This window comes from Idiotropiscis lumnitzeri, chromosome 3, assembly GCF_059441095.1.
Source record: "Idiotropiscis lumnitzeri isolate Australia: NSW breed Sydney's pygmy pipehorse chromosome 3, RoL_Ilum_1.0, whole genome shotgun sequence".
Lineage (NCBI taxonomy): Eukaryota > Metazoa > Chordata > Actinopteri > Syngnathiformes > Syngnathidae > Idiotropiscis > Idiotropiscis lumnitzeri.
The window spans coordinates 2,981,482-3,006,026 of NC_142393.1; the positions used below are offsets into that span (position 1 = coordinate 2,981,482).

General features: G+C 44.1%; 2 protein-coding genes across 2 annotated transcripts; one reads left to right on the top strand and one right to left on the bottom strand.

Moving 5' to 3' along the window:
* Positions 1-254: 254 nt before the first annotated feature.
* pjvk (pejvakin) lies at positions 255-3,231 on the bottom strand. The gene is made up of 6 exons (XM_088289879.1): positions 3,018-3,231; positions 2,744-2,939; positions 2,294-2,435; positions 1,596-1,713; positions 619-762; positions 255-556 (listed from the first exon to the last, which is right to left on the bottom strand). The coding sequence occupies exons 1-6, from the start codon at positions 3,229-3,231 to the stop codon at positions 255-257; spliced, it is 1,116 nt and encodes a 371-aa protein (XP_088146005.1).
* Positions 3,232-5,692: 2,461 nt separating this feature from the next.
* On the top strand, positions 5,693-21,666 carry LOC148339421 (uncharacterized). The gene is made up of 55 exons (XM_088289127.1): positions 5,693-5,814; positions 9,208-9,420; positions 10,078-10,302; positions 10,453-10,469; positions 10,584-10,616; positions 10,702-10,734; positions 10,823-10,876; positions 11,100-11,192; positions 11,293-11,370; positions 11,449-11,510; positions 11,841-11,894; positions 11,995-12,048; positions 12,202-12,255; positions 12,335-12,380; positions 12,472-12,525; positions 12,612-12,656; positions 12,731-12,784; positions 12,871-12,915; positions 13,041-13,094; positions 13,181-13,279; positions 13,353-13,397; positions 13,472-13,570; positions 13,646-13,699; positions 13,776-13,883; positions 14,006-14,059; positions 14,390-14,488; positions 14,605-14,658; positions 14,736-14,834; positions 14,917-14,970; positions 15,054-15,107; positions 15,467-15,520; positions 15,592-15,645; positions 15,718-15,762; positions 15,852-15,950; positions 16,036-16,143; positions 16,222-16,275; positions 17,039-17,092; positions 17,221-17,274; positions 17,355-17,408; positions 17,485-17,592; positions 17,780-17,833; positions 17,931-17,984; positions 18,079-18,240; positions 18,324-18,431; positions 18,513-18,620; positions 18,700-18,753; positions 18,827-18,934; positions 19,029-19,082; positions 19,161-19,268; positions 19,347-19,400; positions 19,473-19,580; positions 19,655-19,991; positions 20,074-20,264; positions 20,890-21,129; positions 21,215-21,666. Exons 1-55 carry the CDS (start codon positions 5,718-5,720, stop codon positions 21,359-21,361), a joined length of 4,755 nt encoding a protein of 1,584 aa, XP_088145253.1. The 5' UTR covers positions 5,693-5,717; the 3' UTR covers positions 21,362-21,666.
* Positions 21,667-24,545: the final 2,879 nt, after the last annotated feature.

The following is a 24,545-nucleotide window of genomic DNA, read 5'->3' on the forward strand; positions in this document are numbered from 1 at the left end:
ACTTAAGTGGAAGTAGCCCATAGATATTTAAGGAATAGAAAGTGGTAAGTCGTCGGAGTAAAAGAAGAAAGATATCTGAATTCAAATGTAGGGAGTACAAGTAAAAGTTGTCAGAAAAAGAAATACTCCAGCCAAGTACGGATACCTAAAAATCTACTTTACAACAGCTGGCGGTACCGAAAGGAAGTCATGGTACTTAGTTACTACCCACCATTGTCAATAATTACTTTTATTTATGGAACAACAAAAATATTTCACTTAAGACTTTTGTGCCAGAGGTCAAAGCAGGGCACAACATGCAGCCGTACATATTTTTGCCCACCGAATGAGCACTCCACACATCCATAGACAGTTTCTCTTCTCTGATTGCCCATGCCGCAGAGTGCACACGGCCCCTTGGGGATGTTGTGTTTGAGGAGGTTGACGCGTGTGTGGTTGCTTTCCCTCAGGTAGGCGGTGGAGATATCGGTCATGCTGGCGGCTTTCTCGTAGTAGTCGGTCATCGTGTCGTCCATGAAGGTATCAGAGTGAGTGAGCTCTTCCAAAGTTCTGTCATCTGCATGCACAGAAAGGATATTGTCAAAACGATGTGGAAGAATGGACCAGTCGCTCCTGAACCTGCTCTGAAGGGGTTCCCGTAGATGATGCCTGACAGGAAACGGCGCAGGCGGCCCATTGAGAAGTGACTGATGAAGCCACCCAGTTGCTCCCTCATTTGCTCCTGTTCAAATCCACCTTGAGATCCCGGTGCAACACAGATATCTGACAGAAAAATAACTCTATGAGCCCCAACACTCTCACAGAAGAGACGCCCGCACGATTGTATCTGAAGGCCTTGGACCAATAATGCATGCTACTGGTATTATGACATCTGCCTGGCAACACCAGCTAGCTGAATTCTGATTGGATTAAAACTCTCACCTAAAAATACAACACTAGGATATAATATGACATCAATGTGAAGATTATGATCATGATTTCTGATTATGTTAGGCCAGCAGAGAAGGCCTTGAAGGCCTTGACCGCCCACCACAGGTATAGTCCAGAAGTTTTATTCCTTTCAGTCTATCACCACTAGTTTAAGCCACTGTAACATTCAGCACCAATTGAAAATTGACCATCAAACAGGCAGTTACCAAGTGGCAAGTTTACACAGGCCAACTTTACATGATCCGCAAATGGACATCTTGCAGTTCCTTATAAATGTACATTACGCATGTTAATCTCTTGCATGGACTTTAGCGAATCAGTTAACCTGCGCTGAATTAGAAGGAAATGAGGAGAGCTGCTTCGATGAGCTGTGCTCACTCTCATAACGGCGCAAACGCCCGTTTCTAACTCCACCCATGTGCACATTTCGACTGCTCTTTGCTCAAGACTCACGCTAGGGACAAAAATGAGACGCTAAGTGTGGAGAAGGGCCTTAGGCGTTAACCACATCAGTTTTTCATGTGGCCTTGTAAATATGAACCCATCATTCACAACGGAACTCACTTCTTACCCCTGAGGTGACTCAGCGCCTCGCAAACCACTTTTACTTGAGAGGTGCGTTGCGTGTTCGTTTGAGAGTTGGTTAACGATGTACGTGACCTTACCGAGCCGCCCGTCCAATCGAACAAACAGCTCACAGATGCTGAAGGCGATGGTGGTGTGAGCCGGGATGACGATGGCCTTATCTCGGCCTTTTGGGTTCCTGCCATCGTCGATTTGAAACTGCAACAAAAAAAAAGAAAATTAGATTTTAGTTCAGCCTTTAAACTTAAGACGGATACCACCCCAGAACCGTACGATTTCAATCACAGGGTTCTGAATGGATGTTCAGTCAAACGGAATAATATCAGAGATCTTCAAACTTACAGGGAGAGAGTCAAGGAGAAGTCAACCCAAAAATATTGTGAATATTTTGTTTGAGAAATATGAGTTAAGCAGCAACATCCACCCATTTTTAGCCAAGTCAGCGGGCGGCCATTTTGTCACTTCTCTCAGGTAAAAATCATTTGTTCAGGGCTCAATCATGAATCAGCTTCAGCTTCAGTCGTTGAGGCCAGCGCAACTGTGATATCATTTTCATGTGACAAAATGGCTGCAGATTTTGCTGCCTAACTCATATTCCACAAACAAAATATTAATCAGAATGTCATGCTTGGATTATTGGGACAACAGAGAACATAATTTTGTCAAGAAAATTTTGGGCTTGACTTCCCCTTTAAGATCCTAAAGAGTGTCTTTCATTTCTTTCTTTTAATTTCAAAATATTTGTCCAAATATGTATTAGTGAAACGTTTGTTTCTACCCTCATGGTGGCCCCCCTCATGCCGGCGTGGACCGTCAGAGAGCACTGGCGAGTGGTTCGTATGCTCTCCATGACCACACACAGGACGCTCCATCCGCTCTCCCTCGATTGGCGGACCAGGCAGTGTTCCACATCCACTTTCCTATAATGCATTTCGTTTTCAGGACTGTGAGTATCAAGTCTTTTTATGCATCCGACATGGACACGCTAGTCTACTTTTGTGTCAGTGTAGAATAACACGATCATTTATTCAGCGAACCACACGTCTCATATTCCCCGAGTCACAAATAGGTCAAAAATGATCAAGCTCTATCTCTTATCTTCAGCTCAGGTGAGAAAATGAAGTGTTGTTTTTGGCTTAAATATTGTAAGGTATGGTACGGAGGAGAACAATCAAGAGGGTTTTCTGATCTGTGTGATGTGAATGAAGCTGATCCACGGTTGCATGACCTGGAGTTGAGTTCCCGCAGCAACGTGGGCACTTCCACTTCATGTTTGGTCACAATCCCAAAAGAAGCTTTGACGGCCACCGAGTCGGAGCCGCTGACGTTGAAGCCCACGTCGTTGATGAGGTGGTTTCCAAGGCGACCGTTGAGGGCCACGTCCGATTTGTCTTCATAGTTGAGCAGCTGATAAGAGGACACGCCTGAAGAAAATAAACCCACTTTAGAGATTCCATGATGTCGTCTTCAGACTTTGGACCTCCTCCTCGCGCTCATTTTACCTGCTGTGATCTCCTTCTCCCCTATTAGGATATCTTTGAGGGAGAATGCAGTGGAGGCGTATTTGTTCTTCTTCTTCCAGAAGCGTCTCTTTTTCTTCCTGGTGACGAGGCTTAGCGGCTGATAGCGGTCGGCCTCGCTCAGGCTCGGGACGGGGATCAATCTGCCGGTGTCGCCCACCTGCTTGACAAAGTTCTTGGTGGCCGCGGCAAACATCTCAACAGCTCAGATGAGCCTTGGAAGCTCATCACCGCGTGTCCCTTCTCACGCTGGCTGTTAAATAATGCAGAGACTTTGTAAGGGAATATGTGTGTTCCCCATTAGGTTGCTACTTCCTGTCACATGACCCATGTTCTGGAAAATGACTTCATGATTTCAGATTTTAAGTTCACATGGATTACAGGAGAACTGAAGTTGAATGAATGAATGAATTTGATATTTCAAACCTGTGTGAGAGTGACTTAAAAATAAAGAAAGTAATTAATTAATTAATTGATTGATTAATTAATATATATATAAATATATATATATATATATATATTTATATATATATTATTATCAAGTGATACATTTTTTTAACTAATTAATCATAAAAAAAATTCCATGATTAATTGTGATTCATCACATTTTCCAAGTACTATTTTTTTATGCTTGTAACAGATATTCACTTGAATAATACCTTGGAATTAATACGAAATCACCAAAGATGAAGTATATTTAATTCAAAGACTGTTCTAATAGCTTTCTTTGATTCTTTAATATGATATTCTAAACGGAGACATCTTTACAGGCATTTTTCTTTATATATACCCTAATTCTTCTACATATGATCCATCCATTATCTAAAGCGCTTTTTCCTCACAAGTGTAAATCGTCGACCATATCCCAGCTGACAACGATCAGGAGGCGGGTTACACGCTGGACTGGTTACCAGCCAATCACTGCTTCTATATCTTAAATCCATATATTTCATGTCTTTTAAATATGAATATACTGTAATTTGTACGTGTCCTACATGCATGTGGGCCAACGTTCCCTCTTTTGTGGTTCGGCGTATGACTTGACATGGCCAGAAATAGATGCGTCGCTTGTTCTTTGTGTCATCTCAACATAACTTCGGGTGGGGAAAATTTTTTCTATCAAGAGCCATTTCAGGTTATATCGTCGTCTGAGGGTCAAATTGCATTGAGGGAGGAATCTGATCCAATGACTGAAGATATCGTCACTGTGTGGCAGAATCGCCTCCCCAGATCTACTACGTTTCAGGAAATCAAAGAAATCATTATCAAACACCACTTTGTTCAAGTTGATTTGCGCATGCACCAACATAGCCACAGCACCTCCACATTATCCAATTATCTCAATCGCTTATCCGAATGAGGGTCACCGGCGTGCTGGAGCCTGTCCCAGGTACATAATGTGTCAATGAATTTAATTAGCTTATAAACCACACATTTATTACACTGTCATTGACGCAAACATTAACCCCCCCCCGTTGAAATCTGTGCTTGTGTTGAGCACCCGACAAAAGAAAATGCTTTAATATTCCACAAGAGGGAACGACTTTGCAAAATGTTTTTCATAAGAGCCATGAGTGATGCAATCAAACATAAACAATGAGCTGACTAGACAATATCATAAGTAGAAATAATTTTGCATTTAGTGATAAAAAAGACCAAAGGCGATCAGGAGGTTTCTGTCCAACAGTGACAAAATGTTGATTTATTTATTTTTTTGCATGTACCGTATTTTCCGGACGATAAGCCGATTTTTCTTTCACCACTAGGGGCGCTCTATCGTTCAGAAAATATGCTTAAAAAAAAATAAAAATTATTGGGTCTGTTCTGTTTTAATTAGCAAAGTTGTTGCCATGTTAAAAGGCACTGCTTTATTAATCTGGACCTTTATGTGCATTCACAGTACAAAATCGATCTGTCCTTGCAGTAAACAACTATTTTTTTTCAGCATAGAAAACTACGACTTGTATACAGGTGCGCCTTATAGTCCAGAAAATACTGTCGTATGCCGGGTGCATTATTTTTTTTTTTTCAATTGTTGTTGAACTGCTTTCAGGCATTTCTTTGACAGTTTCTCTCCAAATTTGTTTCTTTTTAGAACTCCATGGCGTCCAGGCCAGTGTATGCCGTGGATTGACTATAAAATGCTCCAATTGTCTCGCCCGTAAAAAGCTGACCGGCAGATTGACTGGCACTCAATTATGGCATGACCGAGTGTATCCAAATATTCAACTGGTGCTGTACGTATACTAAAATTAAGCACAAGAAAAGCTCCTCAATCAGCCAATGAAAAGAGTGTAAAAAAAGCTGACGTGTAGGCTCTTGATTATCACTGCCATTCAAGGTTAAAAGTCATGCAAAATAAATCATTTATTTTCTCCTTTTTTTTTTTTTGCTGTCTTTCAAAATTCTGACTAGATGCCGGCGGATTTTCATGCAGCCTTTAATTAAAGTGTTCAAAGACTGGAGTGGCGTCTGCCGGGGAGGTTGGCCCTCAAGTGGAACGACAAGCGGCGATGAGGAGGGAGGAGGAGGAGGAGGAGGAGGAGAAGGAGCCCAGCTCATCCGGGAGTCCGGTGCACTCAGGGATATTTGGATCTTTCGGGCTGGATGCTGTAGCTCAGGTCGGCCTCTTTTGAGAGTGTGTGTTTGTGTGTGAGGTCCCTGCATGCCTGGCGTGCAATCATGGGCCCCTCCGTGCACATGAGGATTACGCTACTCCTAGCCGCCATCTCCCTAACTCAGGTGATTACTGTCTCCTGCCAGGAAAGTCCCAAGAACGGTGAGTCGCTTGCCTTCATCTGAGGGCTTCTTGTGTTGTCATTCGAAAGAGACCGTCTTTGCTTGCATGTATCGACCATGTATTTGTCCATTTGCTCCCAAAGTGTTTTCATTTTATTTCGTAGATTTATATCATGACATAAAATTATTTTTTTTTCCGGGCAGCACTGTGGAGTAGTGTGTTTGCTTCGCATTTGAGAGGTTCCGGGTTTGAATCTCAACTCGAGCGTTCATGCGTGGAGTTTGTCTGTATTGTTGGTCGATTGAAGACTCACCCCAATTTTTCATCAATGCTAGTGGCCAGCCGCATAGGACCACGCACTTCCTAACCAAATGTGGGACAAAAAAATGCTGTTTGAAATATGGACAAGCTCTATTCCACATACGTGGTCTTACTACATTTCATTGTTGATAATACATTTTTCAATAAAAGATCCACTATCGTCATCCAACAAAGCAAATAACAAATTTTCCATTGCATTGGACTCTTGCAAAAAAAAAAAAAAAAAAAATGAAACATTCAAGGACAGTACAAAAATGCCAAACAAGAAACCAACATTCATTCCAAAGCTGCAAAAAATTATTCGGCCTACAAGAACCAGTGTCAGCGCAAGTATGATATGCATGCCATCTAGTGGTGAGTGGTGATATTACAAATTAAAACGACAGTTGATCCCTGCATATTCACAGTGCCATTCTTTCGGGTATTTTTTTCAATATTTTTTTCACATTTTGGAGTTTTCCCATTTTTTTCTGGGATTATTTTCACACCTGTTTATTCATAGAAAACATGGAAATGTTTGGATCGATTGTTTTTTTCCCCCCTATGTATTTCCTTCAACAATTTTCGACAAGGTTCAATGATGCGTCCAGAAAGATGAGAATCCTTGGCTTTTGGCTTTTTTTTTTTTTTTTTTTTTAATTGCGAGGGAGCCACCATCACATCAAATGTGACATCATGTTGAAGAGAATCAAATGTATTTTTTTTTTAGTCGTGGGTGTGGGGTCGCAGGCCTCATTTTCATCCACAAAGAAATTTCCCCTCAATTTTTCCAAGTGGACTTTTGACTTGTAGATGAGCAGAAATAAGACAAAATTTTGGGGATAAATTAAAAATAAAGTGTGAATTCAACTTTTTCCGACATGACAAAAATACCAAGCTGGAAAAAAACAAAATTTCTTTTATTTTTTTGCTCCCACTGAATGCAGTATGCCCTCCCAGCAGTGTGTGGGGCAGCCGCTTCTATTTCAGTACGTGCTCGGCACCCAATGAAGGGCTTCGGAGCTCCACTCCTGTAATGATGTGGCCTCGTGGACGGGACAGACAAAAGCAGGCCACTAATTTTGGTCAGCCTTGAGCCCAGAGGCACACAAGACACACCCTGAGTGAAAGGATGCTGAATTACGCTCCACTGAGAGAGACAACTTCAGTCAGATGGCCTGCCGATTGAACTCGCGGCTTCCTTTGTGGAAGGACGGCGTTTTAAACAAAAGTTGGCATTATGTGGGCGGGAAAAATGGAAACTGGGCTGCCGTGAAAGGATCAACATTAATTTGTTCTAAAACATTCGGCCTGATGTATTTTATTTTGTATCCATCAAGGATGATCTTAATTGTCTTTCATCAGACACACGCAACCTGACTTTGAATTCTGCAAACTGGGAGGAAAATGATCCAAATTCTCAGTTTTGCAGCCGAGGTTGCAGGAGGTGCCTGCGGGCGGGGCTGAAAAAAAAAAAAAAAAAAAGACGAACCACACGTTTCAGGCCAAAGCCAACGTATATAACATCTCCTGTGGTTTCCCCTAAAATAACTGCTGCTGGTGAGAAGGAGCGTCTTGCGCGGGGAGCGGCTTCACCACATAATTATGACCCTCATGGAAAGGCTCACAAAGCCTGCAGCAGGTGGCCAAAAGTGGCCCAAACGGGCTCCGGATTTCGTTCTTTCACCAGTAGGCAATAGTCGACCCCAAAAACACATTTGCATTAAATATCACATCAAAGCAATCAAAATGTGATTAAAAAGTCATAAAACAGGTAGATTGATATGATTCATGCTGTCAAAATCATCGTCTAGTCAACTTGATTATTGTCACTCGGTGAATTCTTGTCCTGATGATGCATGCGTTCAACCGCAATTTAATTGTTTCTTAATCACTAAGTCCAAATCATGGAAAGCCCCGTTCAAGTTCACTGTCGTGCACTCCTTCTTTGATTCTCGCTAAATGTTATGAATTAACATAACATGAATGCCTTTGTCACAAAACTTGACGATTACTTTCAGCATTTTCATGAATAATTTAAGAATAACTCCACACCCCAAATCACGAGCACTATCTTGCCAACTTTTAGTCACCACACCCATCGCATTCATAAAATCTCGCCATGCACCACCCAAAAAATATAAATATTGAAAAAAAAAATTCTCATTTTACTCACAAATTGTCGTGTCAGTGTAATTGAACACAAAGTTGAGAAATGGGAAGATTGGTCGATTGTGCCTTCTGCCAACTCATGGAAGAACATTTCCACTTGTTGTCCCTGTCTTTATATATTGTTGGAAAAGATAGAATTTATTTCTCATAAATGATAATTCACAGAAAAAAAAGCACCGTGCTCGGGTAATCAACGATCAGGAGTTTTTTTTTTCCCCTTCAGATTAAAAAACGGTGAGCAAATTTGATGAAGCAAATTCCAACAATTCAAGAGCCAGGTTATTTTGTTGAATGAGATTTATGGAATAGGTCCGTTAAAAGTCCCGTCAATGGACAACTGGATGACGTCCGGCGGGATACGACAAACAAATCGGCGCAATCTGTCGGAAAATGCAACTTGTGCTGCGATGCATTTTCCTTTCAACTTTCCATATCATTGTTGGCATGAACCAGTCAGTTATCATCTCTGGTCAAATATATGACTTTCACTTTTTTTTTTTTCACTGACTGATTTTCTTTTTTTTGGGGGGGGGGGGGGTTACCCACAAATTCCTTGATTATTTTGCCTTTACTCTTAATGACCTCGAAATTCTTTGCATTTACCTTCTGCTGATGTCCGCGCAATGCCACTTTGTTGGCAACTGCAGTCGTCTATCCATTCTTTTTTTTTCTGGAAGGCTTGTCCTCATTCGGGTTGAGTGTGAGCTGGATCCAAAGCGAAAACAACCATTCTCTCTCAATTTAGAGTCTTCAATTAACCTAACAAGCGTGTCTTAGGAATGTGGGCGGAAGCCAAAGTACCTGTTGCAAACACAAGTGAGCGTTTGGCAGAACACACAAACTCCACCCAAGAAGGAAAGCAGAGAACTGCGATGCATACGTGCCAACAACTCGTTTGCCAAACATTCCATTGTTGTGAAAATAACGATGCAAACTCCGCATTTGACTTCTTCCAAATAGAAACGTGTGCTGACAATGGACAAGTGTACGCCGACAAAGAAATGTGGAGCCCTGAGCCCTGCAGGATCTGCGTGTGCGAGTCCGGCAGAGCCATCTGTGAGACGGTGGTCTGCGACGACCTCGGCGACTGCGCCCAGTCGATGACCCCGGAAGGCGAGTGCTGCCCGGTGTGCGTCGACGCCGCGGCCACTCCCATGCCAGACCCTTCCGCAGGTTCGTGTGGAAGCAGTGTCACCTTGTTCGTGTTTACAAAACACAATTTATATCTTATGGCACATCACCAAATAAAAAGCATAATCTGTGTTATGCCGCTGTTGGCAGAGGATAGAGCAGGGGTGGGAAAACTGCGGCCCGGGGGCCACATGCTGCCCGTTAAACGTTTTAAGATGGTGACAAAGCACTACTTTTATCTAAATGACACTCCTCACTCTCTGCAATACAGTTCTTGAATTGGCAACATGATGCCAAAGATGGCTGCAAAACACTAGTTATGTCTAAATGAAGCTCCTTAACTTATTTCAACATAGTTTCTTGGCATTAACAACATTAAGAAACCACGGAAGGGATTTTAATACGTTGATTCAGAACAAACAGCAAAACTGAGCTTTCGGTGAATAATCGTGGAGGCAAAAAAATTTGAGGATAGACGGGCTCAAACTGAAATAATGATGTTCTCGTATCAATTTACTGAAATGTGTGACACTTCGACTTACTCACCGTAAAATAGTACCATTTGGTGAAAGACTATTTGATTGTTCTGCCTGTCATTTTACATCGCTGATATTGAAAGGTGCACACACGTTTATTATTTGAATCACCACCCTACATCTATGATGTCCTTGATGCATTCTGTGCTCAACCTTTCCGCAGCTCCCGTGGAGGAGGAAGGCTCAAGCTGCGAAGTGGACGGCGAGATCCACGCTCACAACGACATCTGGAAGCCCGCCCCGTGCAGCGTGTGCATGTGCGACAACGGCGTGAGCGTCTGCAGCGACGTGCAGTGCGAGATGGTGCCCGACTGCAAAAAGATGGTGACCCCGGAAGGCGAGTGCTGCCCAGTCTGTGAAAACCTGGCCAGCGCCACCAGGCACATCGGTAAGGCCTCAGGGATTGGGGATCTGTAGTTTTGCATCCAGGCCACAAGGGTGCGCTGCTGTGTAAAGTGTAAACATGAATCACAAGATGAAAGCCACTTTTATAATGGAATGATTTTGTTTTTGTTTGTTTCACCACTTTCTCTTCAAGCAATCATGGGCTACAGTGTAAGTCATGATATTTTCATTTTCAATACCATCGCACAATTTTCACTATCCAAGTATTTAAAGGACCATCTTATGTCATAAAGCCTGATTTGATTTCTTTTTTTTTTTATTTAGGGACAAAAAGGTGAACCAGGTGATATTCCACATGTAAGTTTTAAATAGTGATTTAAATTTAAGGATTCTCTCTCTTGTTTTGAAATATGATGAGATTATATTATATTCTCTCACTCAGCTGGTGGGAATCCCTGGACCTCAAGGACCCTCCGTGAGTTTTTATTATATAGAAGCACCAACATAGTCAAAATGTATGAGTACCTAAAAAAACGAATATTTCTGCTGTGTTTCTGTTTCAGGGTCCCCCAGGTGCTCAGGGGAGAACTGGACATCGAGGATTTAAAGGCAGAAGGGTAAGTCAGAACCACTGTGAGATGTTGGCTCCTTGAACTTTGACCTTATGAGGAATAGTACTGCCAATCACCCAAGAAAATTAGAAATAATCTTAATCTGTGATTTAAACATCTGTTACCGTTTTAATGTTCAAATACAAGAATTAAAAGAACCTTGCATCTCATTTTTTTGTCAACTGATGACAAATGTTTTCATGTAAAAAATTCACCACACAATCTGCAGGGATTCCAAGGGCCCCCGGGTTTCGATGGAGAGCCTGGCATACCAGGGAACCCAGGCGAGGCCGGACCCCCGGGTTTTCCTTCCCTTCCTGGGGTGAGATTGACTGCAGTATCAGACTAGCAATAAATAAATAAATAAATGAACACACAAACAAAAACACTGAAATGAATGTTCATTTTTTGTCATCCAAAAGGGAAACTTTGTGTCTCAAATGGCTTCCGGTTTCAATGAGAAGTCAGCGGGCCTGACCGGAATGGTGTCGGGATCAAGGGTGAGTGTTCCCCAGTATTTCCAAGCACCATTAAGAATTATGATGCGGCCCACAGTGAGTGAATTGTTACTGTTTCAGGGTGAAGCGGGACCACGAGGACCTCCTGGGTCAACTGGACCACCGGTACGTTCAACACTCATGTAGGAAATTCAGTCAGGCGGGTCAAAGTCATTTTACCACATTGTAGTTATGGTTTCCCTCAGTGGATCGTTATTGAATTTAAGAACCGATTTGGTGTGTGGGGGTGGAGGGAATTCAATCAACTTTTTCTTCCAAAATGAAATAAAAACATTTTCGCAAGTCTTTGTTTGCTTTAGTGGACCACTTAAAGTGCTAATAGCTGGCTTCTGGGTCTTGAGGTCACACAGGCAGAAGACAGAATGCAAATGACCCATTTTTCCACTGTAGGTGTAAAACATTGACTTCTTGCTGGTATAATTGGCGAACATTTCCCATCTGTTCTTGTTCAGGGACCAAGCGGTGGCCAGGGACTCCCAGGCGAGGTTGGAGAGCCAGGACATATGGTAATGTCTTCACGCTGATATTCTGACCTTTAGGCCAAGCCTGCTTTGATATACTCTCAATTTCTCAAACGTTGATGTTTACTTGTGTGTTTTTCTTTAGGGTGAACCAGGTCTTCGAGGGCCAGAAGGGTTGCCAGGAAAAAGTGGTCCTGATGTCAGTGAAACATCACAGAACATTTATTTATTCATTGAAAAATCTTATAAATCCCCGTATGCTGAAAAGATCCTTCATTGTTCCGATTGGTTGTGGTATTACAATTATCCTCATCTTGATTATTGTGCATAATCGTTGTTTTGACTTGTTTAGGGGGAGTCTGGACCCTCTGGTGCTCCAGGAGAGCTGGGATTTTCAGGATCAGTGGTAAACAAACAATTCCCTCAAACCTTTTTGGCTAACTATTCTGATCAGTTGATTTTATTGAATGATGTCATCTCTTTAGGGTGCACGAGGGTTACCCGGTACACCAGGTGTCTCAGGTCAAAAAGGTCACAAGGTATATATTCCTGTTGCCTTTTTTAAAAATGTTCTTTCCGGTTTGGCACATGAGCAAATATCTTGTGAATTTCTCTCCAACAGGGTGAGACAGGCATTTTTGGTCCTCGAGGTGAGGCCGGTGCTGCCGGTGTCAAGGTAGGATTTTAATATTGATGACAAAACCCAACACCTGAGACAATTTTTTTTTACCTTCATTGGCTGCTTGTTGTTGTGTTCTGCAGGGTATTTCTGGTACTCCTGGTGCCATGGGCGCTCCTGGCCCAGTGGTAAGGCAACACATACAAATAAGAACAGCTCTGTTTTTAATGTGGACCGGTCCTGAGAACTCATTGTCTTTCAGGGCCCACCAGGCTTATTGGGAGAGAGAGGAAGAGCGGGCCCAGCTGGTGCGGCGGTAGGACCAATCATCCGCCATCTACTTTTATTTGTAGTGCCCCCGAATGTTGCAGCTTTGAGAAATTTGGTCTGTTTCTGGGATAGGGAAAACGTGGTGCAGCCGGACATCTTGGCAAACCAGGTCCACTGGTAAGGTTTAATCATTTCACGTCATTATACAAGCAAAATGAACTTGTAGTGGAGTCCAACATTTTACAAAGCTGGAGTCCCAGGTTTTGACCCAAAATAATAACCATGATATCCTTCAACCACAGGGTCCGATTGGAATCCCTGGTATGCCAGGTTTCCCAGGTGCCCCAGGACAGAAGGTACCACTGTACTTTTTTTATTTAAATTAGACAAATTAGGATACCCAATCCGATGAATGACCTCCTGATACTTTGAACCTCCTCAGGGTGAAGTAGGACCTATTGGTGTGAGAGGAAGTGCGGGTCAGCAGGGATCTCGAGGAGATGCGGGTCATGTTGGACCACCAGGGCCCACCGGACAACAGGCGAGCAATTGCAGTAATCTGTTTAATGAACCGAAAAGTTGTAGTTACTAAGTATGTCGTTGTATGCTGACAGGGAGCCGTGGGGCCCGATGGCGCGCCCGGAGCCAGGGGAGCATCGGTACGTGAGCCAACTACCAATTTCTCTTTTGGCATCAGTGACATTTGTGTATTGAATCTGTGACTCCTTTGCAGGGTCTAGCAGGAGTTTTGGGTCCATCGGGGCTCGTAGGTCCGGTTGGGTCCCCTGGACCCCAAGGAACCACCGGAGCACAGGGACCAAAAGGCCAAGATGTAACAGCCTAAAATAAGAGACAACACTTTCTCTCTGTCATTTGTCACTGACATGAAGAGTCATCTTTTCTCCAGGGTGACGGCGGCGTGGCTGGAGTCAAAGGAGAGGCTGGAATGAAAGGCGAAAGAGTGCGGAAATATGAATATTACTTTTATACCATAGTGGAGCACAGGGTAAACTTGCGTGATTGCAACTTTTTGTCAGGGCGATCATGGTGCTCCAGGTCTGATTGGCCCCATGGGAGACGAGGGGAAGCGTGGACCTCGAGGTGATGCGGGGTCTGTCGGTGACCCAGGACCAACTGGCGAGACAGTGAGTTGTCCAAATATGTCATAACCGGGAAGCTTTGTTAGTTAAATGGTTGCAAATATTGTTCACAATGGCAAAAATTGTTTTTAGGAGTCATCCAATTTTATTTTATGGATTTGTTCTAGGGCGTCCCTGGGAATCGTGGTTTCCCTGGCACAGATGGTTTTCCAGGTGCCAAGGTGAGTTTGCCCAATCTATTCAAGACCTTTGAGTCCCTTTGAGACTTCCAGACCACTTGAGATTATTCGTCTTTCCAGAACCAAAATGAAACAAGCAAGGTGTTTCTATGATCCCCAACTGTGCAACAAACCTCCTGAACAGCGCTCAGGCTTTTGGTTCATTTAAACCTGACCTGAAAACTTTTTCATGAATCAAAAATAAGTACTATGGAATTGTGTGTATGAATGGTGCTCTAAATATATTTTTGTCTTGCCATTTAAGCAAACCAGATCCACTTTATATTTTTCTCTTTTGTCACGTTTACAAAACATTTTTTTCTGTTGTTACAGGGAGCTCAGGGTGAAAGAGGGTTGCCAGGCGCAGCGGGCATGAAAGGCCCAGCAGGAGATCTGGGACGGCCTGGAGAGCCCGGCTTAACTGGAGCTCGGGTAAGCCCTTTTAAAACCCAACAGTTGTACATTAAACCTGCAGGAGCACGTCTTCTTATTGTCACCTAGCTTCACCTCCCATAATACCAATCGTCATGATATGCTCTGTGTAACAGGGCCTGTCTGGAATTATTGGTGCCGGAGGAGAAGAAGGCAAACTAGGGCCACAGGTTTGTAAAAATTCTTCCTGGTGAGTCTTTCTGAAGCCATTGGTACATTCTCAAGCATTTTAAACTGTTTCTTGCAGGGCTCATCAGGAGACGATGGCAAACCGGGCCCAGCTGGTTCTACAGGAGGTCGAGGTTTAGCTGGCCCTATGGGCCTGCTGGGACCAAAAGGCCTTGCTGTCCGTTTGACTTGACTCATTTTCCTTCCAATGAGGTTTTATTATGCCTGATAGGTGATGCTGACTCCTTTATTACTTTCAGGGAGATCCTGGGAAGAATGGTGAGGCTGGTAGCACTGGCTCACAGGGTCAAAGAGTATGTTAGAAACGACAAGTACATTGACCATCAATCCAATTAAGAACTGACGTGATGGTAAAAATACTTTAAACTTCCTCTAGGGAGTGAACGGAAAAGACGGCGAGGAGGGCGCTGCCGGTCCAACTGGCCCAGCGGTAAGTGGCTCATTCCTCATCTGAACCAAAATCAGATGATTTTCATCACATTGGCTTGATAAAAGCAAGTTTGGGTTACGTTAAAAACGGAATTTGCTGGGAGTGCAGTTGAAACTAAAATGTGTGCAGATTAATCTTGGACAAAAACAATAACAAGGAAAGAAAGAAAAATTAAAACAAAATGAATACAGTCAAATTCTTCGTCAATCCCAAATGTCCATCTGAATAATTCTGTAATGTTTCTGCAAAATGCCGTGCAACTTGAATACAATCCCAAATGTCCATCTGAATAATTCTGTAATGTTTCTGCAAAATGCCGTGCAACTTGAATACTTTTCATCCTATGCTCTGTGATTCAGGGTACTGCAGGGAAGAGAGGCGAGCAGGGCCCACAAGGACCCATTGGCTTTCAAGTGAGACACCACTCCAAAAACTTAATTCTTGCATAAATGCAATTGTTTATACGAGCATGTGCGTTTTTTAGGGTTTGCCCGGAGTGCCAGGCCCACCCGGTGAATCTGGTAAACCAGGAACCGAGGTGTGTAAATAACCTGATCAAAAGTCTTTTCGTAACGAGCCATGAATGAAGTATTTTGAATGATTCCTGCAGGGACTTGCTGGGGAGGAAGGCTCTGCCGGAACTTCAGGATTGAGGGTAAATCAGCCACTCTTGTTTCACTTCTACAGTGTCAAGATTAAATCCACTCACTGTACATGATGGTCATCATGACCCTGTCCCAACAGGGAGAAAGAGGCGCTCCTGGTGGCAGAGGTGAAACCGGACCCAAAGGACTGCTTGGACCAAAGGGTAGCCCTGGAAGTCCTGGTCCAGATGGACTCAAGGTATCCGAGGCATAAATGCCACTGTTTCTCGGTTTGAATTGTAGCTATAGTTCGTATTGTTCATCTGAATTTTGGTTTATTTCAGGGAAAAATCGGTGTGAAGGGAGCCACTGGAGAAACAGGAAGTCCAGGACTTCAAGGCATGCCAGGGGAGAGAGGCATCCAAGGATCCTCAGGCCCCAAGGGGGATGTGGTAAGTGCCGCCGGCAACCTCACCCTGATGAAAGTATTTTTCAGTGTTTGAAGTCAAAATGAGGATTTTGTCTGACAGGGCTCTATGGGTGATATGGGACTAGAAGGCAAAGCTGGAATTGATGGACCTCGGGTGAGTTGTTTCGAACAGATTTCACAGAAGGCGGAGATATTTATCCAAACAGTTTTAAACATCTTGAATCAAAGGTGTCAAAACTACAGTCAATTTTTAAGCAGCCCGTGGCATACATCACAGGTGTCAAACTCAGACCCTGAGGCCAGGTCTGGCCCACCACATCATTTAATGCGGCCTGTGAAAACAAATCTTCATTCAAAATTCCATAATTCTTGCTAAAAGCTACCCAAATTTCAAATTGTCAAATGTTAATACAAATCTTCAGATAATGCAGCATTTTTTAAACAAATGCATTTTTTAAAAACTTCTACGACTAGTACTTTTGACTTCTTACTTTAAAACACGTTCACCGTCAATATAATAACGGCCCTCTGAGGTGAACCACAACTGTAATTTGGCCCCCAACAAATATGAGTTTGACACCCCAAACATACACTAACATTTGACACCGCCTGCAACACTATTTACAAAGAAAATGGTGACAACTACTGAATAGTTTTTATATTGAGTTTAAAGTAATCAGCTCAATAGAGCTCATTCAAGTTTTGATTCTGAATGTGGAGAATCGGCTGCTCCCCAGTGACGAAGTGGATCTATTTAAGTCAAAATATGGCTGTGGTCCACCATGAATTCTTAATTATTGGCTTTCAATTTTTTTGCATGCTGCCGTCAGAGGAAAAACAGTGGACATTTTTTTAGAGGGTCTGAAAATGTGTAGGATGGGTATGTTTTTACAATTAGACCTATTTGTCTATTAAAGGGTGTGTCCGGTCCAGTTGGACCTCCCGGTGCAGTTGGAGCCAACGGCGCCAAGGTAAGATTTTTTTAAACTTAAGTTTTCCACTAAAACACAACATTGACTTTCTTCTACAAGATTGATTTCATTGAATTGTTTGAGGTCATGCAAAAACCCGCTTTTCTATTTGCGTATGTGTTTTTCAGGGAGAACCAGGCTCCCCCGGACCCAACGGACGACGAGGAACAAGAGGAGTACCTGTGAGTAGAACACTTTTGTCATCAGAATTTATGATCACTATCTCTGGCGGTTCTGACTTTTAATTGTGTGCCGTTAACAGGGTTCGAATGGTCAGCCTGGTGCAACGGGTGCGGCAGGTTTCCCTGGAACTGCTGTAAGTCACCAATTCAAATTATTCTACCAAATACTGTCATCGGTCCAAACCGCACCTGATTATTTTTTTTTCACAGGGTGCTGAAGGTCAGCCTGGGGTGAAAGGTGAGACTGGTGAACCAGGCCTTAAGGGAGAGGCAGGACCACCCGGACCACCAGGAATAGCTGGCATACCAGGAGTACAGGTGTGCATTAGTAACAGAAATCAATTGAAGGAGATGTATTGTGTTTATTTTTCATATTCAAAATTCAGAATGCCTCATTCACAGATACTATTTTGTAACTAGGCAGTGAGCCATCTATTTTGCTATTAAAAAGACTTACACCCCATGAATATTTTACTTGATGAATTAATGGAGATGTATGTTTCAGGGCCCGGTCGGTTTGACAGGACTCAAAGGTGGCAGAGGAACACAGGGCGCAGTGGTGAGTCAACCGTAGCGCCAATCAAGATGGTTCTGCTGAGAAGCTCAACACATCCTCTGTTGACACGAGCTTCATCAAAAGTGTTCTCTTCTCACAGGGTTCTACTGGTTTCCCTGGCTTACCTGGCGGTGTCGGTCCCCCTGGTTCTCTTGTGAGTCCACTTGGATCACGTTTGGAAAGACAGTACTTTTCTAATTGGGCAAATCGTTTTGTAACTTGCAATCTTGCATATGTGGATGTACTAGGGTGCTGTTGGAGCAGATGGGCTCATTGGGCTAACTGGAAAGCAGGGCACCCCTGGTATTCGTGGGGAAAATGGAGCCCCTGGACTTCAAGGCGAGATTGGCGCTCCAGGGCCGTCAGGCACACCTGGAGAGAAGGGTGATTCTGGAGAGGACGGTTCCCCGGTCAGTCGAAAGTAGTTTTATTAGGCACCACCTGCTGCACTTACGGTGTACAGTCCTTGATTTGTTTTGTGTTTCTTCATCAGGGTCCTGCTGGACCTCCAGGACCTCCCGGTGCATCAGGACAGCGAGGCGTTGTTGGTCATCCTGGAGTGAGAGGAGAGGGTGCTATGCCAGGCCTGCCTGGTCCTGCGGTACGTAGGAATCACCCTGCTACCAACCACTTGAGATAGGTGAACCATTTTTACCATTAATTCTGCTTTTTTTTTATGTAGGGTCTGCCTGGAAAAGCAGGAGCGCCTGGAGTTCCAGGTGGAAAAGGTCCTCCCGGTGGAGTTGGTGCAGTGGGAGCCACAGGGCCAAGAGGAGATGCGGGCCCTGAGGTTGTTGGCTTTTGCAGCAGGATAGGGCGAAACTAATTTGGATGAGTTTGTTTGTTAAGTTCGTTTTGTGTTCAATCAGGGCGTGGCTGGTGAAGATGGAGCTCCTGGAACGGACGGACTCTTAGGGGCAAGAGTAGGTGTCGACACATGACAAAACTTGTGGTCAGACACCTTAGAAAGCTCATCATCGCTGTGCGACTTTACAGGGCGATCGAGGTAATGCTGGTTCCGAGGGTTTAGCTGGTGGCCCAGGTTCTCCAGGAAATGAGGGACCAGTGGGACCAACGGGTAGTCCGGGACCAAGTGGTGACAATGTGAGTTATACAGATGCAATGATTCTAATATAGACAGTGTCACCAGTGTGATGGCACTTTTTTTTAAATTACCATTTGGATGTTTTGGATTTAGGGTGCCAAAGGCTCTCCTGGACCCCATGGAGCACCTGGAGTGCGAGGCAAAGTGGTGAGAATCACTGCCCAGTCTCACCTTGTCTATAATTACACAGGATATTGAATCTCTTTTTTTGAAAAATATCTTTAGGGCCCTCAAGGACCACAAGGAGAGAAAGGACCAGATGGTGAACAAGGAGAGCGGGGCCAGAAAGGTCACAGAGGTTTTACTGGTCTCCACGGTTTGCCAGGAATTGCTGTACGTGGATATTATATCTTTTTATCTTCGAAGAGACGAAAAAGAAATGAAGACTACTGTTACTTTTTTGTCCTTCAGGGGGCTACAGGCGATGCAGGTTCTATTGGTATTGTCGGACCAGCTGGACCAAGGGTAAGGTGCAAAGAACATTCTCAGAACTGAAGACAAAACCCAACATAACTCCATAATCTTCTAACTGCACAGGGTCCTCCAGGCGTGGTGGGTCCACCTGGTAAGGGGGGGAATATTGGCCAGCCAGGAGCAATGGGCGCACCTGGAAGCAGAGGAAACAGTGGTGACGTCGGAGTTCAGGTAACACATTGGTACAATGTTCAGCTGTCTTCCTGAAGACCAAAGCCCCCATGACATTTTTCTTGTGTTTTCAGGGCCCTGTTGGAGAACCAGGACCTCCTGGGCCTCCGGGCCCACCTGGACCACCCACTGCAGCTGTGAATGAGTACTATGCAGCTCCCATGGATATTGAGGGGCGTGGCATACCAGAAGCTGTGGAGTTCTTCAAGGATGACGTGGCTGCTGACCCTCCTGCACTTCCAGAGTTTAATAAAGATGAGGCTCTTCCTGACAAGAGTCCCGTCATCATTCATACCACTCTGAAGACACTCAGCAGGCGTGTGCAGAACATTCGCAGTCCAGATGGGACGAAAGAGAACCCTGCAAAGACATGTCAGGACATCAAGCAATGTTACCCACAGAAACCAAGTGGTAAGAGTCTTCTTCTCAATAATACAAAAAAAAAGAAACTTACACCTACTCTAACATTAACACATGTTCTGTCTGTTTCCAGGCGAGTATTGGATCGATCCTAACCAAGGAAGCGCAAAAGATGCCATCAAGGTCTTCTGCAATATGGATCGTGGTGAAACCTGCATCAACGCTAATCCAGACAATATTTCCCGCAAATCCTGGTGGACAAAATCCACTCCCAGTTTCAACAAACCCATTTGGTTCGGAGCACAGATGTACGGTGGAACCCCAGTAAGTAGATTATATGATTATTGCTGGGCACTGATTGCCCGTTACTTTCTTTACTGGCAAAAGAGAATGTTTGTAATTTATAATTTCTAGTTGGTATTTCATCTGAACTGAATCCGAGACAAAAACATGTTGTATTTCCTTCAAAAAATGAATTCATCCCGTGAGTGAGGAGAATGAGGCTGGTTGACAAATTGTTCTAGAGCAGGGCTGTCAAACTCCAGTCCTCGAGGGCGATGAGCAGGATACTTATCAGGCTTTCTTCAGAGCTTGCTGATGAGCAGATCATTTGAATCAGGAGCGATTGAAAGCATGCAAGAAAGCCACCCTCCCGGACTGGATCTTGACACCCCCTGTTCTAGAGTGAAGACAGCAAGACCGCCTGGTGACCCAGTAGCCATTTCTAAGGGTCAGACTAGAAACCAAACCTCCTTCATGCCTCGCTACGTAAAGTGCAGCACTTTCCATTTCCCCGTCACCTTTTCAGTTAGATAACACTCATGGAGACCGTCTACCATAGCCCAAAATATTAAGTCAGCATCTGTCACCAATCACTCGATGGTGGGCTAGGCTCATTTACAAATTCTGGTGGTACATCTAGTATCATAACTGTGTCAACCCGTTTCAGTTCCGCTACGGAAACAACGAGGAGCTGCCAAACACGGTGGCAGTTCAACTGAAGCTGCTCCAGCTTCTCTCCAAAGAATCCCACCAGAGCATCACCTACCACTGCAAGAACAGCGTGGCTTATAAAGACGGCAAGGGGACCATGAAGAAAGCCCTGATCCTAAAAGGGGCCAACGGTCAGGAGCTGAGGGCGCAAGGCAACAACCGCCTGCGATACACCGTCCTTGAAGACGGCTGTGCGGTAAGTCCTCAACAAATGCCAGAAGAAAATACCAGAAATGGGAAAGAGTGTCTGACTGCATGTTTTGGGTCTCCTTTCTCCGCAGAAGTCGAACGGCAACTGGGCTAAGACAGTGTTGGAGTACAGGACTCAAACCCCGATCAGGCTGCCCATTGCGGACCTGGCGCCCATGGACATTGGAAAGGCCAATCAGGAGTTTGGCCTTGACATCGGACCTGTGTGTTTCTCATAAAACAACATGCCAGGAGAAATGTTTGCGTGTGAATTTGAGAAAATGACTCCACTTCCTGTGAGTGCTGTGGATGAAAGTTATATCGTTGCTGTCACACGTGGCTGGAAAAGACGCGAGGGCCAACATTATTTATTTGTCTTGTCTGTGAAACCTTCGTATAGTCTTTTGAGGAAAGGTGTTCTCAACAAACGCCCAACGCTAAAAGATGAGATGCCTCATTAGGCGTTTCGATTCCAGACAAACATATTTTCAAAGCCGAACATTCACGTTTAAGTTTACGCGTGTAGCTCTCAATCAGGGTGGAATCAAATTATTGCTCCTAAATTAAAGTTCTGTTCAGAAACGCATTTAGTCTTTCAAACAAAACCTTTTGTGTGTTTTGCCGAAACTCTTTGTCACCTGTAAATGCTACATGCTTGACTGTAAATTAAAATTGATTTGTTTTATTGTTGACAAGTGATTTAGAATAAATGTCTTTTTTTCCGGCGTGGCTGAGCTCATTCCCAAAAAAATAAAGCATGAGAATAAAATAATAATTTATTGAAGACTGATAAAACAGCAAATGACTCCCAAGGTAACGTTTCTCCACTAGGGTGCGCTGTTCATTTGCAGCAACTCTCACTTTATGCCAACCAATGCCACGTAAAAGAAGTTCCACCCTGGGCGGTTGAAATGAAACCAACCAACCCACACAAAATGTATTTTTCTTTGAAGCCACAAATGATCGGCTTCTCGCTTGAGAACACATGCTGACCTGGCAGGCGTTTCCCCAAATTTCAACGTGTGTGAACGTCTAGCGAGCACAAAGAGCTCGAGAGGAGGAAGGCGTCCTTACAGGAAGAACAAGAGGCAAAGTTCAGCCTGCACATGTTTCAGGGTCGACCTCGCCGCCGCACCAGCGCTGAAAGAAAGCCCACTCTCGCCACTTCCTGCAGGCCGGCCGGGCATCGGTGGAGGAGGTCATTTTTAGATGGTTGGCTATTTTCATGTTGTGAGGAAAAATTCAACATGAGGAATATGGGGTGGTTTCGAAGTGTGTGTGTGAATTTGTGTGTGTCTCGCCCATTTCAGACGCAGCATTTTCTCACTTAGAAGCTTCTTAAATGGTGACGGCAAAGAAAATCACCCCCTTTAATATCACAGTTCCATAGATTCAAATGAATTTGATTGCTACTCACACAACGGGTGGCACAATGACATGCAAGCATAAATATAAGCATTTAAAAAAATTAATAAAATCAACCCAACCAAAAGCTGACAACTCCAACAAAAAATACCCTCAAAAAGTTATATTTCAAAATGTTTACAGAAAAGAGCCCCTCTCCTAACAAAACAATACAATTAAAAAAAAAACATTTTTCCTCAAGCATCTCAATCTCAGCTTCTGCATTTTGGTAAATCCTTTATTAATACGGTGTTGCTTTATTCAGCGTTATGCTAAAATATATTTTGAAGCGCCATTGTTTTACCTGTTGGCGGCACCACCGTGACTGGTTAGCACGATGGCCTCACAGCGCAGAGGTCGTGGGTTCGATTCCAGCTCCGGCCTCCCTGTGTGGCGTTTGCATGTTCTCCCTCGTGCCTGTGTGGGTTTTCTCCGGGTACTCCGGTTTCCTCCCACGTTACAAAAACATGCATGATTTGAGTGTGAGTTTTTGTTCGTCTTTGTGTGCCCTGCGATTGGCCGGCAACCCGTTCAGTGTGTACCCCGCCTACGACCCGTTGACAGCTGGGCTCGGCTCCAGCACGCCCGCAACCCGCGTGAGGAGAAGCACAACAGTAAATGATGGACGGACGTTTTTCCTGGTTTTCCATTCCCCTCTTTGCTGCTCAGTTCTGCAATTTAGCCACGCCCACCTCATTAGCCAATCACCTGGCTGCTCAGGTGTTTCAAATCAGCTCAGTCATCCACTATTTCGGCCTCTCATAAATAGTTTAGCCCAAGGGTGCCCATGTCCGGTCTGTTTTCGATGTCTCCCTCCTTCAACACAACTAATTCAAATAATCCGGATCGTCTTCGGATCATTTGAATCAGGTGTGCTGGAGGAGGGCGACATCTAAAAATCTCGAGGTTCGCTCTTGGGCTCCCCCGGTTTAGGCCTCTCATCTTACTTTTCTAAGAGTCTTGTCAATAACTTTTTATTTTATTCGATTTTTATTTTATGAGAGTATTGCCATACTTATTTTGTAAACGCACTTCATTGCGCTTCTGTGACACTTTTTTTGTCCTCATTTCCCCCCTCAACCCCCCGTCACCCATAGCAACGCTAACATTTTGGCGGCTCCTTTTATCCTCGCAGGCTCTCCAGGCGCCCGCGACCCTGAGATGACTTGGAAGTCACGCCCAGCCGACCCCAGCTGGGATGTCTCTCGCTCGCTGAGGAGCCTCCGAACCAGATTTCCCAGCAACTCCTTTTCCTTCCTGCACACCATACGAACTTGCGTCTCTCCGCGGTCACTTCAAAATGCTTCAGGAGCATCCTGAGAAGCGCTCAAAGGCGCTCAAGCCGTCGTACACGTTCAAATTGGAATGTGGGAATGAGGTGTGCGCAATGAGGTGACGTTCTTCGTCATTTTCCCCTCGGAGTGTCGATTACTCTCACCAATAAGCAACGCTGACATGCAGGCGCGAAAACTAAAGAGATCATTTCTGAAATGAAATGCTCGCCTCCACCATCCCTGATTGTTAAGGGTAATGGACCATTTTAACATCCCACCTTTTCCAAGATCCTGGGCGGAGCCTCAAATGGTGGCAGCACACAGAACAATGGCAGGAAACTGGAAGAGGAGCGAGGAAGTTCCTGTTGGCAGATGATGCTGAAGACGAGACTCGCCATACGCTTTTCACGTACTGGCCCACTTTAGGAACTGAAATCTTCCGCATTGAAGTACTTTGATTGTTTCTGGTGGTTTGTTTCGATCATCAGAGATGAAATCACTTTCACACTGGAAGACTGGATGATAGCTAATCTTCCTAAACTTAATTTCACTGAGGGAACGCTCCCAAGGGAGTAATAAAGTAAATATAGGTGTAGTATTAAATGTATTTATTGTCTGTTGAACTCAAATGTTAAATCAACTAATATGATTAAAATCATTACTGTATAGAAAACAAAACAAAAAAAAAACCACTCATATATCGCATTGGTCAGGTGTCACAAAAGAGTAAACCACTCATCATCCT